General features: G+C 63.4%; 2 protein-coding genes across 3 annotated transcripts in view; both read right to left on the minus strand.

Annotated features, from left to right (window-relative positions):
• On the minus strand, positions 1-11840 carry ARHGAP27 (Rho GTPase activating protein 27). Its single transcript, XM_010561444.1, has 16 exons — positions 11836-11840; positions 7140-7242; positions 5308-5736; positions 4702-4917; positions 4302-4412; positions 4136-4203; positions 3942-4029; positions 2636-2740; positions 2086-2184; positions 1919-2009; positions 1618-1740; positions 1194-1292; positions 810-887; positions 517-651; positions 283-388; positions 1-178 (listed from the first exon to the last, which is right to left on the minus strand). Exons 2-16 carry the CDS (start codon positions 7209-7211, stop codon positions 1-3), a joined length of 1998 nt encoding a protein of 665 aa, XP_010559746.1. The 5' UTR covers positions 7212-7242; positions 11836-11840.
• PLEKHM1 (pleckstrin homology domain containing, family M (with RUN domain) member 1) overlaps positions 10755-13472 on the minus strand; it is a 19633-nt gene continuing 16915 nt past the window's right edge. For both annotated transcript variants that reach the window (XM_010561340.1, XM_010561341.1), the window contains exon 12: positions 10755-11387. In XM_010561340.1, the coding sequence (XP_010559642.1) occupies positions 11258-11387 (130 nt within the window). In that variant the 3' untranslated portion in view covers positions 10755-11257. The remainder of the gene's footprint in view (positions 11388-13472) is intronic.

Consider the following 13472-nt stretch of genomic DNA (forward strand, 5'->3'; position numbering starts at 1 on the left):
TTAGCCGTCGGGGAAGATGTAGCTGTACTGATTGAGGATGTGCTCCACCACCTGGTTCTGGAAGACCATGTGCATGGCCATGTTCCCCTCCTCGCTCGCCGGCCGCAGCAACGTGGGGCCGAAGACGATGGCGATGCTCTGCACCGACATGCGGTTCTCCTCCTTGTACTCGATAACCCTGCGGGGACAAGGGATGCTGTCACCTGGAATGCCCCCAAACCCAGGTCCTGTCCCCCTTCCTGCCACTGGCTTGGGTTTGGGGGGGAGCGAGCTAGGTGTCACCTGCAGAGGTGGTGGAAGAGGACCTTCATGGTGTCGTGGTGGGCAGGCGGGAGGGAGAACACCAGGTCACGGACGCACCGGCCCCGCCTGGTCGGGTCCTGCATCTCTGCAAGGGGAGGGAAGACACGGTGGGGTGCTGGCTCCGGCAGCCGGAGCATCCGTCCCCGTCCCCATCCCCATCTCTGTTCCCATCCCCATTCCCATCCCATCCCCATCCCTGTCCCCGGGCCTTACTGATGGCAGCGATGAACTTGTCGAAGTGACTGAAGGGGACGAGTGGCTCCGGCAGCTCCCGGAAAAAGAGCTTCAGCGCCCCAGTGACAACGTGGATGTCCTCCCAGCGCCCATCATCCAGGTCCAGGTGCTCGTCTGCGGGGCCAGGACAGCACCTCAGGCAGGTCCCAGAGCCCCAGGGACCGGTGAGGGTCCCCGTCCCTTCCCTCCTTGGCTGGTACCCCATCACCCTGACCTTGGGCAGGGGGGGTATATCCCATTTGCCCCCCGTTGTCACCATGGGGTGACCTTACCGTGCTCCACTTTGTAGCGCAGTTTCTGGATGGTGGCCAGGTTGCCGCTGACCCGGTACAGCCCATCGATGTCCAGACCTGGCAGAGGACGGTGGTGGAGATGGGGGGGGGAAAGCTCCTGGTTAACCACAACCCGCCCTGGGATGTGACACCAGCCACCATCAAGGGAGCTCTGGGTACCCACATGTCCCCACTGTCCCCTGGAAGATGCCCACAGCCGGGTGGCACACAGTGACAGTGTCTGGTATGGTCATGCTGGTTGCCTGCAGCAGCCAGCACCGGGATTCCAGGGAAAATCCAACCATCAAATTTAGGCTTTACCCAGAGCTGTCCCCATCCCAGTGCCCCTGGGGTTGTCCCTGTCCCCGAGCCCCAGGGCGGTACCTCTCCTCTCCACGGTCTGGATGCACTGCAGGACAAAGCGGGGCACCGTCCCCCGCTCCCGCTCGCACAGCGCTTGCAGGGAGCAGCCGAAAACCTGATCTGGAAAAACCAATGGGCACTTGAGCATAGCTGGGTGACACCGAAAGGATGCCTGGTGGTGGGTCTGGGGTGGGGGACAGGGTTGGGGACATCATGGTCCGTCCTGTTCCCATACAGGTGTGACACTGGGGTGGCTGGCGGTGATGGGACATGCCCAAGCCCATCACCAAGACGTCAGGTTGGAGTTGGTCTTGGTCCCCCCAACCCTCTACCCCAGCTCTATCCTTGGCTGTTCCCACCCACCTTCCAGCTTGGGGACACCCTGAGGGGGCTCAGCTCCACCCTGAGCACCCACCCTTGATGTAGCCCGAACCCTGACACCCACCTTTGATGTAGCCCCTCTCGCGCAGGGACTGCAGCGTCGGCCGCCTCTGCAGGAACTTGCGGAGTTTGTTCCGGACTTTGCTGGAGTCGTTCTCACCACTGGCACTGCCCATCGGCTGCCCGGCTACTGGTGGGGACAGGGCACACATCAGCATTGTCCTGAGGGACTGGGGGGCTCCTGGCACGTCCCACCACCACGAGGAGCTGGGGACACCGCGGGGTGGCCATCCCACCCTGCCCGGTGGATGGTTTTGCCGGTGCCACCCCAGTGCCTGTCCCTATGCCAGGATGCCCGAGCTCACCTGCCCTCTTCTCCTCGCTTCCCCCCAGCTTCTCTCGGGAGCCGAATTCAGCCCCGCTTTCGGCATCCTCCTCGTCGGGGAGGCCGGTGCCCTAGGGAAGGGGCAGCGTGAGACCCCTGTGCCCATCCCGAGGGTGGCAGGGCGGGGGTCGGCGGGCACCTGCTCACCAGCCTGCCGATGCTGTCAGCGATCGCCTTCTGCCAGGCGGTGATGATCTGCTCCGAGTCGTGCTGGATGAGGAATTCTGAGCCCTCCCGTGTCTTCAGCTGCAGGAGCAGCAGGCAGCAGTCAGGGCAGGGCCACGGGGCTGCCCGCATTTGGCTGCAAGCACCTGGCTTTGGGGGCCAGGTTGTGGCTGAGAACAGCGCCCAACTCATTACACTGATGACCCCCACTGTTGCCATTTGCCAGTGAGCCACGGTGGCTGGAAACCTCCTCCCCATGCAAAGCCCGAGTGGAAAAACCCCTCTGGGAGTGGGGACATCCCTTGGTGACATCTCCTTGCCTATAGGAAAGGGACGGTGGCCGGCAGTGCAGCACGTCCCTTTGCTCCCAGCCTGGGGACATCGGAGGATGTCCCCACCACCACCAACCCCAGCACATCCCCTTCACCACTGGTGAGATGAACCAGGTGGGTGCTGGCATCGCCACCACCTCATGGGCCACACGTGGACCCTGCCAGGTGACCGATGTCCCCCCCGCTGTCACCCGTCTCACCTCCAGGACATGCTTCTTGCTGGACTTGTCCTTGCCGGCCCAGGCGAGGGTGGCCCCACGCAGCTCCACCGTGTGCTCGGGGGTGGTCAGGGTGCTGGGGTGCCGCTGCAGGAGCAAGGGGACGAGGGTGGCACCCACCCAGAGGGGACGGGGACACTGGGGTCCTGCTCTGCAGGGGGGGCTGCGGGCTTTCCTCCTCCAGAAAGGCAGGAGTGGCAAATGTCCCCTGTGGGACATCTCTGTCCCCTCCCATGGCACCGGGGTCTCGCTGCAGGGCCAGGATGTGGTGCTGCTGCAGCAGCGTGGGTGTCGTGGCCACCAGTTTGGGGACAGCCGGGCCCTACAGCCATCATCACCTCATGGGACATCCCCAGCCCTGCCCAGGGACCCCGGGGGTCTTCAGCATTAGGGTCCCGCTCAGTGACAGCACCATGCGGGAGGAGCATTACATGGCGAAAGGAGTCTGGGTGGCTGTCCCCAGGGATGGGACAGTCCCTTGGGGTTTTCATAAGGGAAGAGCATCAGACCCTCTCGCTCTCCCCATGCCGTGGGTTTCGGGGTGCTTTGGCCACGCTCCCCCTCCATCCAGCCCCTCCCCATCCCTGTTTTCCAGAAGGACCCCCCCAGACAGAGCCCTGCACCCAGGTCCCGGCGGTGGGGCCAGCACCACGTCCCCCCCTCCGATGGTGTGGGTCCATCCCCTCTCCTTCCCCTGCCACTGTCACCGCAGGGTGTTGCAAAAGCCACGGCAGCTTCTGCATCCGGGCGGTGGGTGCTGGGTGCCGGGGAGCGGGGGGGTGGGGGGGCTGGGTCAGGCACCGCTTCCTCCTCGCTCACCCTAACGAGCCTTGTGCACTCATTAAGATGCCCTGACACCAGCTCTGGCCCAGCGTGTGAGAGCAGAGGTGTGAGCGCACCCCCGCCGGCGTGCGGCAACCCAGCCCAGGGCTGGGAGGGGTCCTTGTGTGGGGTCCTGGCTCCATCCCATGGGTGTTGGACCCATTCCATGGGTCCTGGCTCCATCCTGCAGGTGCTGATCCCATCCTGTGAGTCCTTGCCCTGTCCCCTGAGTGCTGACCCTGTCCCATGGGTGCTAGCCTCATTCGATGTGTGCTGGTCTCATCCCATGGGTGCTGGTCCTATCCAGTGGGTGCTGGCCCCATCCTAAAGGTGCTGGCCTTGTCCCATAGGTGCTGGCCCCACCTCATGGGTGCTGGTCCCATGCAGTGAGTGCTGGTCCCATCTCATGAGTGCTGGTCCCATCCCATGGGTGCTGGCCCCCCACCGAGGCCATTGGGGCTCTTACCAAGGCACCAGCAGCCGAGTGCTTGGAGTCCTTGAAGAAGGTGAGGATCCCCCCCTCCAGCACCGTCCAGGAGGAGCTCCAGTTCTTCCTGGGGAGCAGAGGAGGGGTCACCCAGGGGGACAGTACAGCCCTTGTCCCCTCCGCCCCCCTGGCGCTCCCTTCTCCGGTGGTGGGGGACACTGGGATGTGCTTACCGGAGCCGCTTCCCTCTGTCCACTGTCTTGGTCCGGTTGAGCACTCCGGCTTTTTCGAGGCTTTTAAACTGGAAGACAAAGCAGGGAGGGGGTGTCAGGCTTGCCCCCTGCCTTTCCTGGTGCCGGGGTTGGGGAAGGGCTGGCTGCCCCTCCCCAGGGTGCTCACCTTCTCCTCCTTGAGCCCCAACACCGGCGGCACGGTGCTGTGCCAGGCAAAGAGCCCACTGTCCTGGCTGGAGCCACTGCTGGCCCGGTCATGGTGGCCACCCACCGGCACCTGGGGAGGGAGGGAGGGAGGGAGCGGGTGATGCCCAAGGTGCCATGCCAGAAGGGTGCTGGGCTTCACACCCACTGTCCCTGTCTGCTGCTTTTGTGGCTCCACGAGGATGCTCATCCCCTGCCAGAAATCCCTGTCCCTATACCTGTCCCCATTGCTGTCCCTATCCTCATCGCCAAGCTTGTTCCCATCCTTATCACTGTCCCTATCCCGATCTGTGTCCCCATCCATGTCCCCATCCCCATTGCTATCCCTGTCCCCATCCCTGACCCTGTCCCCATCCCCGTACCGTGTCAGAAGTGAAGTGCTCGGGGTAGAACACGGCTCCCTCGGGGTGGCTGTGCCCGTACCAGCCCGGGGGCGAGCCCAGCTCCTCGGGGCGCCTCGGGGACAGACAGAGAGCGGCCCCCTGATCATAGGAGCCCACGGGTGAGTAGTCCTCCTCAGGATAACCCTCCAGCTCATCTGGAGACAGGTCAGGATAGTCCGTTTCTGGAGTGGGAGGCTGGAGAGAAGAGCCACATCAAGATCTTGTGCCCCACCAAGAGCATCCGCATTCCCAAACTGTGGCCAGCCCAGGTGGGGGCCGCCCCAACTCCATCATCTCCATCTCCATCCCCATCCCCATCTCTGTCTCCATTCCGTCTGTGTCTTCATCTTCATCTCCATCTCCGTCTCTGTCTCCATCTCCATCCCCATCCCTATCTCCATGTCCATCTCCATTTCCATCCCCATCCCTATCTCCACTTCCCTCCCCCCCCCCATCTCTGTCTCTGTGTCCATCTCTTGTTTCCATCCCCATCTCTGCCTCCATCTCCATCTCCGTCTCCGTCTCCGTTTCCATCTCCATCCCCGTCCCCATCCTCATCACCCCTGCGCCTCACTGGGTGCTCACCCTCTGCTCCATGGGACCGTACCGCGTCACCCCAGGGTACATATCCTGGGAGCTGCCTCCGTCTCCCGTGTGGGGAGGGTCCCACGACGTCTCACCTGTTACCGAATTATAGAAAAAAGCCTGTCCGCTGGCTTCGTCCATGTACTGTTCCCACTCGGGAAACTCCGGGCTGTGGGGAAGCGAGGAGGCGGGAGAGGCGACAGGACTCACTCCATCTTCTGCCTGCCCAAAGGGACAATCCCACGTGGTCTCACCCGTCACCGGGTTATAATAAAACAAGTGTCCACTGTCTGTATCCGTGTGGGTTTCCCAATCCGACACGGAGCTGCCGGCCTCCTCCGGGGCCGAGCTGGTGGCTGCGGCTTCTTCCCGCAGTTCCTGGATGTTGAGGTAGATGGGGGCAGGTGGCTCCTCCGGCTCCTTGCGTGCCTGGGGAGGACACAGATGGGTCACTCGGGTGCTGCGGTTGGCGATGGGTGCCGTGAGATGGGCAGGGCTGCTGGGAATGGCGTTCCTGGGATATCGCTGCCATGGTACCCAGGCTGGTGAATGGGTGAGAGGGCTGAGGAGCTGGATCCTGCCCTGCCCCGGCTGCTGGGGCATCCCTCCTGCCCGGGCACCCAGCAGGCACTACCCTGAGACACCCGCTCACATGGGGCAGGAGCTGCGAGCGATGGGATGTAGATGGCCGGGTGGTGGAGGAGGGCACCCGTAGCACCCACATTGGGGCAGGGAGCACCCAGCTGGCAGTGGGGATGGGAGTCCGGCCTGAGCATGTGGAGAGAGTTTGGGCTTGGGGCATCGTGGTCTCCGGTGTCAGCGCTGGCATCTTCCGTACCCACGTCACCCGCTGTGCCTGCACCCCCGGGATCTGCACCCACATCATCGGCATCAGCACCCCAGCACTTGCACCCACACCACTCATACCAGCACCCTCAACACCAGCACCCTGGGACACCTCCAACGTGCACATCACCAGCACCCAGACCACCAGCACCCAGACCACCAGCACCCAGACCACCAGCACCCACAGCCCTGCCACTCACCCCAGCACCCTGACCCCACTGGCGAGCAGAGCCGGCTGCTGGGACCGTCAGCCCCATCACCACATCCCAAAATAAGGCCCCGAACACCCCTGGCGCTGCTGCCCAGCTCTCCCCACTCCGTGGGGCTGCTCGGGGTGGAGGGGGGACGTGTCCCCTGGGACCAGGTGGCTGCGGGCGGGTGGCTGCCGGCGGGGAATGTCCTCCTGGCACCCTTTGATCTCCCCAGCTTTACAGCCCCTGAGCCACCCTCCAACCTCCAACGGCGGCGGGGACAAAGTTTCCCAACCCCAGCCCTGCCCGTCACCCTGGGGTGGGGGTTGGGGGGGGGTGGACTGTCCCTGGGGGCACCCTGGAACAGAGGGGGACAGCGGACTGAGTGTCCCCAGGGACAGTCCACCCACCCCCCCACTCCCCGCCACCCTGTGACCCCCCTACTGCGGCGAGCAGGGCCGGAAACCCAGGGCGAGAGGCCACCTTCATCTTGGGTGGGGACAAGGGACATGGGGGTGACCAGGGGGGACCCCCGGCATGGAGCCCCTCCAGCACCTCCCTCCTTCCCATGGGTGCAACCCTGGGGGGTTTTCTCCCCCGGTGGGGGGGGACACATGATTGGGTGCCCCTCGCCGCTTCAGGATGGGCATCTTGGCACCCACTGGTGCCCGATGCCACCTCCGCAGCGTAAACACTTGGGGGAAATTCAGGAGGGAGCTTGGAAGTGGGGGGGTGACCCCACAACACCACCCCCCCACCCCCTCCCAGCTGGGTGCACCCATGGGTGCTGCCTACCTTCCCCAAATGCAGCAGCTGCGACACCCTGCTACAGGACCGCTGCAGAGCACCCGACACCCGGTCACCCATCTCGGTGGGCACCGGTGGGGGTACCGGGAGGCTCCGGCGATGCCGACGGCGCCCTGTGCTGGGCCCCGCGCCGGCCGCGCTTCCTGCTGGGGTTCGGGGAGCGGAAGAGCCGCCTCCGAGCCCGACGCTTGGTCTCGGGGCGGAATTGACTTTTTTTGGGGTTGTTGTCACCCCGTCAACCGCCACCCATCGCCCGTCATCCACTCCGGTAAAGCCAAGGCCAACCGAGCGGGAATTGCACCGGGATGATGCCGTGCCGGGGATGCGACTGGCGCTAAGTGGGGAAACTCCCCCCAAATTTAGGTTGGCCCATCCGGCATCGTGCCGCTCCACCGGCAACGGCACGGGGACGAGCTGGGGGGTGCTGCGTCCCCCCGACACCGGGATCGCCCCGTCCCGGCTGCCGAGGTGGTAGATGCACATGGCGGCCGGGCCGAGGCCGCCGCAGCCCCACCGCTGCCGACACCGGTTGGTTTTGGCACCGGTTGGGTTTAGGCAGGGGAAGGGGAAAGCTCCGGTGATGGCACCGGGGTTGGGGACCACGCTGGGTCCCTCCAAAGGGGGGGATCAGTGGCTTTGGGTGTGCAAAGAGCTCTGGGGTTTAATCCGGCACAGCTGGGGTCGCAGGGTGTAAAATGGAGTGTAAAACACGGCCCTCCACCACCAACACCCCCTTTTCTCCACCAAAACACCCCCCCTGGGTGGCACAACACCTCGAGCCCCCCTCAAAGCAGGGGACCCCGGGGCTGGGGGTGCTGCGGGTGCCTGGAGTTACCCCAAAGAGAGGTGCTGGAGTGGGGGGGGGACGGACAGGGACGGGGGCCACCCCCCCCTCTGCTGTCACCATCTCAGCCCGCTGCGCCCCAGCCTGTGTCGGCAGGAGGAGAGGGGCTGGGGGGGCACCCCCCACCCTTGGGTGCCCCCTGCAAGAGGGGTGCAGCGGGGAGCCCCGGGGCTACTTACTGGCTTGGGGCGAGCGTGGGTTTTGGGGTGACGGGGCGCCCGCCTTAGCTGGGGTGCAGCCAGCACCCACCTCCGGCACTGGGTGCTGCGCCCAGGTGAGACACCCGCCCCAGCAGGGAGGAGTTGCTGCGCTTCCCTGTTAACCCCTTTCTGTCTCCTCTCACCCTGGGAATGCTGCCGGGATGGGGTGTGGGAAGCCCCAAAGACCCTTGGATGGCACCGAGCCCCCCCACCCCGGGCATCGCTGGGCTTTGCACCCTGGTGGGACACTGCTGCAGGGGGGCTGAGAGAGCCCAGGGGTGATCACAAGCGTGGGGAAACTGAGGCACAGCATGGGGCAGGGGGCTGAACACAGAAGGTGCTTGGGGTGGGTGCCTGGGGTGGGGGTCGCTCACCCCCCCCACCCCGAGGCGGTAATTGCTGGCAAACCTGTGTGGGGGCGGTTGGCCCACAGGTTTGCCCCATGGGGTCAGTTCAGTGGGGGATGTGGGGGGTCCTGGCAGTGGCAGTGGTGCCGGGAAGCCCCTGGGTGCCACCCCACCCTGTGCTGGGGGTCACAGGCTCATACCGGGACACACACACGGGGCTTTGAATCAGCCAAGGGACCCAGGCGTCCTGTCCCCCCCCCCCAAACTCCCCCTCCGTGCGCTGCTTTTGGGGACAGGACCGGGGATGTCACTGTACCTGAGCTGCGTGGCCAGATCCTGGCCACCCCCTGGCCGTGTCCCTGTCCTTGCCGGCGGCGTAGAGGGTCTCGGAGCGGCTCTTGCCGAGCGGGCGAGTGTGTCCCGGGGGGGGCCCACGCGACCCCGTGGCGGTGGCACCGCGCGGTGTCAGCGTCACCCGTGCCAGGTCATCCAGGGAGTGTGAGGGTCGAACGGGCTCGGTGGGGTGGGGGGTCAGCCCCGGGGAGACCCGAAAAGAGCTGAGCACCGGCGGCGAGTCCCTCCTGGGCACCGAGTCCCTCCTGGGCACCGAGCATCCTCCGGCCGGCTCCTCCATCTCGGTGGCGCCGACGAACCGATACTCGTAGGCTGGCGGCTGCTGGGGGGTGAGCGTGGCTGGATCCGTCCCGGCGTGCCCCGGCGGTGGGGGGTCGAGCGGGGCCGGGGTAGCAATGGGGGGCAGCTCCTTCACATACTGGGCAGGGATGTAGAAGGGCCGGGTGTCCCCGCTCCTCTTGACATGCCACCAGTGGTGGTTGGTTCGTTTCAGCAGGACGTAGCGCTCGTTAGGCTTGATGGAGACCAAGGTCCCGTCCTTGGCTCGGTACTCGAAGCCGTATTCCACCAGCACCAATGCCTCCTCCGCCGGCACTGCCGCCTCCATGGCCGCCCTGGCACCTCCGCCTGTGGGAGACGGGTCGGGGAAGGGGCTGACGGCGGCTCCCAACCCCTCTTGGGGTGCGCAGTGACCCCGGGGGAACCAAACTGGGGGGTCCCCGCTGAGCCCCGGCCCCAGGCGGCCGTTCCACAAACCACCCAAACCCGCCTGGAACAGCCCCGGGGTCACCACCACCGTCCTCGCCCACCCTCCCCAAACCCCCAAAGCCACCGAACCCCAAGACCCCCCAAAATCTCACCTCCAGCCAGTGTCGGGGTGCAAGCGGGGGCGGCGGGGCACGCGGCAGCGGGTCCCGCTCGCGCCTGTGCCGGGCTGGTCCCGACTCGCCCCGGTTTCCTGCCGGCGCTTCGACGAAAGACGGGGCCGGGCTCCACGCTGGCGTTGGGTGCCTGGCCCCCCGGCCAGAGGAGAGGGGCGGTGGGCACCCGGCCTGTTTCCTCCCCTCGGGGTGGGAGGGAAGGGACGATGGCGGAGGGGACCCGCTGCCGCCCGGCCGAGGAAACGGCTCCTCGGGAGGTTCCTGCCGCAGGAAGGGCCCTGCCCCGCGGCTGAGCCGGGATCTGTGTCGCTGCCGGATCCGGCATGGCCTCCCCAGGGCAGGGGGATGGGACCCCCATTAGGGGGGTCCCACGGGAGCGTGGCTTCCCTGGCTTTTGTGCCTTCCCCCCCCCGGGGAGTCCCACTGGGGTCCCTGTGCTGGTGGGTGCACCCCAAACCCTCCCGGCACCGGGAGCGGGATGGTAGGGAAAAGAACTGGAGATGCCAACACCAGTGGGGAGCAGATGGGAAGGAAAATGGGGCAGGGAGAATGGGGAAGGGTCCCCCAACCACCCTGCAAAACCCCGGAGGATGGGCCAGGAGGATGGAGGACAGGCAGGTAAGATGGAGGACAGGTAGCATCCCTGTCCCCAACCCTCCTCCCACGGAGACGCAGCGTCAGGTTGGCACCTGTGATTTGGCACCCGCTGCGGAGAAGCAAACCCCAAAGACAGTTCCGCTTGTCATTAAATAAACTTTTATTATTTTTGCATGGGGACAGGTGAAAGGAAAATAAAATTTCTTCCGAGGATTAAAAGCAGCAGGCTGAAAGGAGCAGCCCAGCTCTTCTCTCCCCTCTCTTCCCAGAGGCCACGGTGAAGGACGGGCTCTCCGAGCGGGAGATGCTCGGCTGGCACCCGTGGTCCCCCGGGGACGCGCAGGTCCCTAAAGGCACAAGTGTCACTTTGTCCCCTCCCGCGTGGCTGCTGTCACCTCCTGGCGCAGGCCAGCTTGTGCAAAACCCCCACATAAAAAAATACTGGTTTTTCAGTATCGAACTTCCTAAAAAACTAGAGCTTTAATCAATGTCAGTTATCCACACCCTTGATTGGAAATCCTGATTTACACCCTGGAAAGCTGCTGGGTTTCCACCAGGAGGGGACATACCAAGTTGGCACCAGGAGGGCGACTGGGAGCATCCCCGAGCAGCACTGGCTTAGTGTGAGTGGGGGGACAGACCTTTCCAGCCTCCCTTGCTCAGCCCTGGGTGGGCAGAGGGTCCCTCCGTGGGGCAGAAGCACCCACACCACATCACCCAGCACCACCAGCTCCCTGTCCCCAGGGAAGGGCCAGGCACAGCATCAACTCCTGGGCAGGAGGGGGGGCGGTCTCTTCTTTGCACCTCCCGACCGCCCCGTCCCCTCAGCACTAGTCCGGCTGGATGAGAAGCCAAAGGCAGCGTCGAGGTCGATCCCTGGATGCTAAAGGCTTAGCTCCATGCTGGCCTCCGCCTCCAGTTGTCGCTGGTACCTCTGCCGGCGCTCACAGCGGGGGCACGACTTGGCACTGGCTTGGCAGTCCCGGTGGAAGACGGTTTTGCATTCGCTGCACCTAGGAGAAACCAAGCCGGGAAAAAAAAAAAACGAAAAACCCACCCTGTTGGTAACATTAGAGCAAAGACTGAACTTCTCCCCACCAAACCAGACCTGGGGACACATCCTTGCCTCTGCTTCCTCCGAGCACTTGCTGAGCAAAGAGCCCTGACCCCAGCGAGAGCCAGCTCTGGCTCAAGATGAACCTTGCTAGCAGGAGCAGTAACTACTCCAGTAAAAGATCCACCTCCAGCAAGCTGAAAGCAAAAGCAGCAGCTCGCCCGGAAAGAGTGTTGCAAGCAGCTGCCAGCACACCGACATTTTTTTGCAGATGAAAGAGGGAGATGTTGAGTGAGGTTTGCACCTTGCTTTCGGAGCAGTGACAGCACAAGAGCAAAGTTTCAAGGCTGAGACGCCAAACCCTGTGATGGTGCAGGGCGGCGAGAGCCCGTCTGGGGTTGCAACACCGGTGGGGACAGGATGCAGCTCAGTGCCAGAGCTCGGACCCTCTGCTTGCCAGGCTGGGGTTCAGCCAGGAGACCCCCAACCCTGACTGCGGGACCCGCACATAGCAGAGACGCTGCTTGGGGACATCAGAGCCACAAGGAAGGGGACAGGCAGCCAGGGGATGGCGTTGCCTTTGAGCCGTCCAGCTCCAGGGAGGTCTCACCAGCACCCGCCTGGGACCTCCCTGCTCTGGCTCAGCGCCGCAGCAGGAATGTAAACAGCCACAAATGATACCTTGCGCGGGGCAGCAGGGAGGAGACACCCAGCTCTGCGAGGGGCGTTCACTAATTATCTTGAGTCAACAGAAAAGTCCGTGCTACAAAGGCTGAGCTCACTTTTTCCCGGTCATGATCTCCCACCTCGCCAGTAGCAGCAAAATGCAGCCCATCCACATGCCAGCGGGTCAGCTAGATTATTTTTTAAATGCTCTCAAGTGCAAATACCTGGTGCACAATCGATGTGTGAATACCACTGAATACCTTAATTTCCCAAAGGACGAGTGGAGAGGGGAGCAGAGAAACGCCCAGCAGCATGCCAGGCAAGGGACCATGACATATCGCACGCTGGGTCAACTCTTGCTCCTGACAGGCGGCCGCAAACCCCGAGTTACTCAAGATACGGAAAAGGCTCATGCATGGATAGACAGGATGGGGGGTTGCTGCCTGGCACTGTGCATTTTCCCAGCGGAATATATTTTCACGCGGCTTCTCGGGATTAGCAGTGGTGGCAGCTCCTCCCTGAGCACAGGGGGATTTGCAAAACCAGGGGCTTGTTTTTTTACCCTGCATGTTTCTGAGCAAGCAGCAGCCAAAAGGCGGCATCTCCTGCCTCCACCTGACAGAGCAACGGCTGCAGGAAGCGGCCACCGCTGCTGTGAAAAGGAGAATGTCCCGTGCTCGGCTGGGTTTATTGTTAGGAGGCGTTTCAGACGCATCCTGCAGCGAGTGACGGTGTGACCCCAGCAGCTGGCTGTCCCCCAGGGCAGGCAGAGGGGCAGGAAGCCGGGTTTAGCTTGGCGAGGATGTTGGTTGAGCTGCTTTCCTGCTGCACAACCTCCTCCGCCAGGAAGAAAAAAAAAAAAAAGAGGTCAACAAACTCCAGAGCCCGGCTTTACAAGACATGAGACCTCCGGCTGGCTGCCAGCAGAGCTCAGCCCTGTGTACTTGCTCTTTCCAGAGCCCGTATGCTCTTTTTCTAGGGAAAATCCGTCCCCTGGGGATGTCGTCCTCGATAACAAGCATGATGGCTGCCCCTGTGGCAAGGAAGGTGAGTGAGCAATCCAGCTCAGCCACCCTGGAAATATTTGCAACCATGTAACACACGGGGTACCCAAGGATCCTGGTTTTGTTGGCATTTTCTGCAGGTTCTGGATGTTGCTGCTCACTTTTAGGGACTGCCAGGCAAAGTGATATCATGCAGACCATCAGCCTGTTAAAGTTCTCTGCCAGGATTATACTCATTGCCAAATAACCACTGAGATGTAGATCTCTCTCCACCTACGATGGATGGACCACGCTCCTGGGCTGGAATGTTTTGATACTGATTTCTTTAGAAAACCTTGATGCTGGGGATAAACACTCCCCTTCTAACACACCCA

This window comes from Haliaeetus leucocephalus, unplaced genomic scaffold, assembly GCF_000737465.1.
Source record: "Haliaeetus leucocephalus isolate CR32 unplaced genomic scaffold, Haliaeetus_leucocephalus-4.0 Scaffold144, whole genome shotgun sequence".
Classification (NCBI taxonomy): domain Eukaryota; kingdom Metazoa; phylum Chordata; class Aves; order Accipitriformes; family Accipitridae; genus Haliaeetus; species Haliaeetus leucocephalus.

Coding starts and splice junctions, on each gene's coding strand:
- ARHGAP27 (XM_010561444.1), bottom strand. CDS start 7,211: ATGGGTGACCGGGTGTCGGGTGCTCTGCAGCGGTCCTGTAGCAGGGTG. Junction 1,741..1,918: donor AAGCGAGGAGAAGAGGGCAG/GTGAGCTCGGGC, acceptor CCCCACCAGTAG/CCGGGCAGCCGATGGGCAGT. Junction 179..282: donor CTCTTCCACCACCTCTGCAG/GTGACACCTAGC, acceptor TTGTCCCCGCAG/GGTTATCGAGTACAAGGAGG.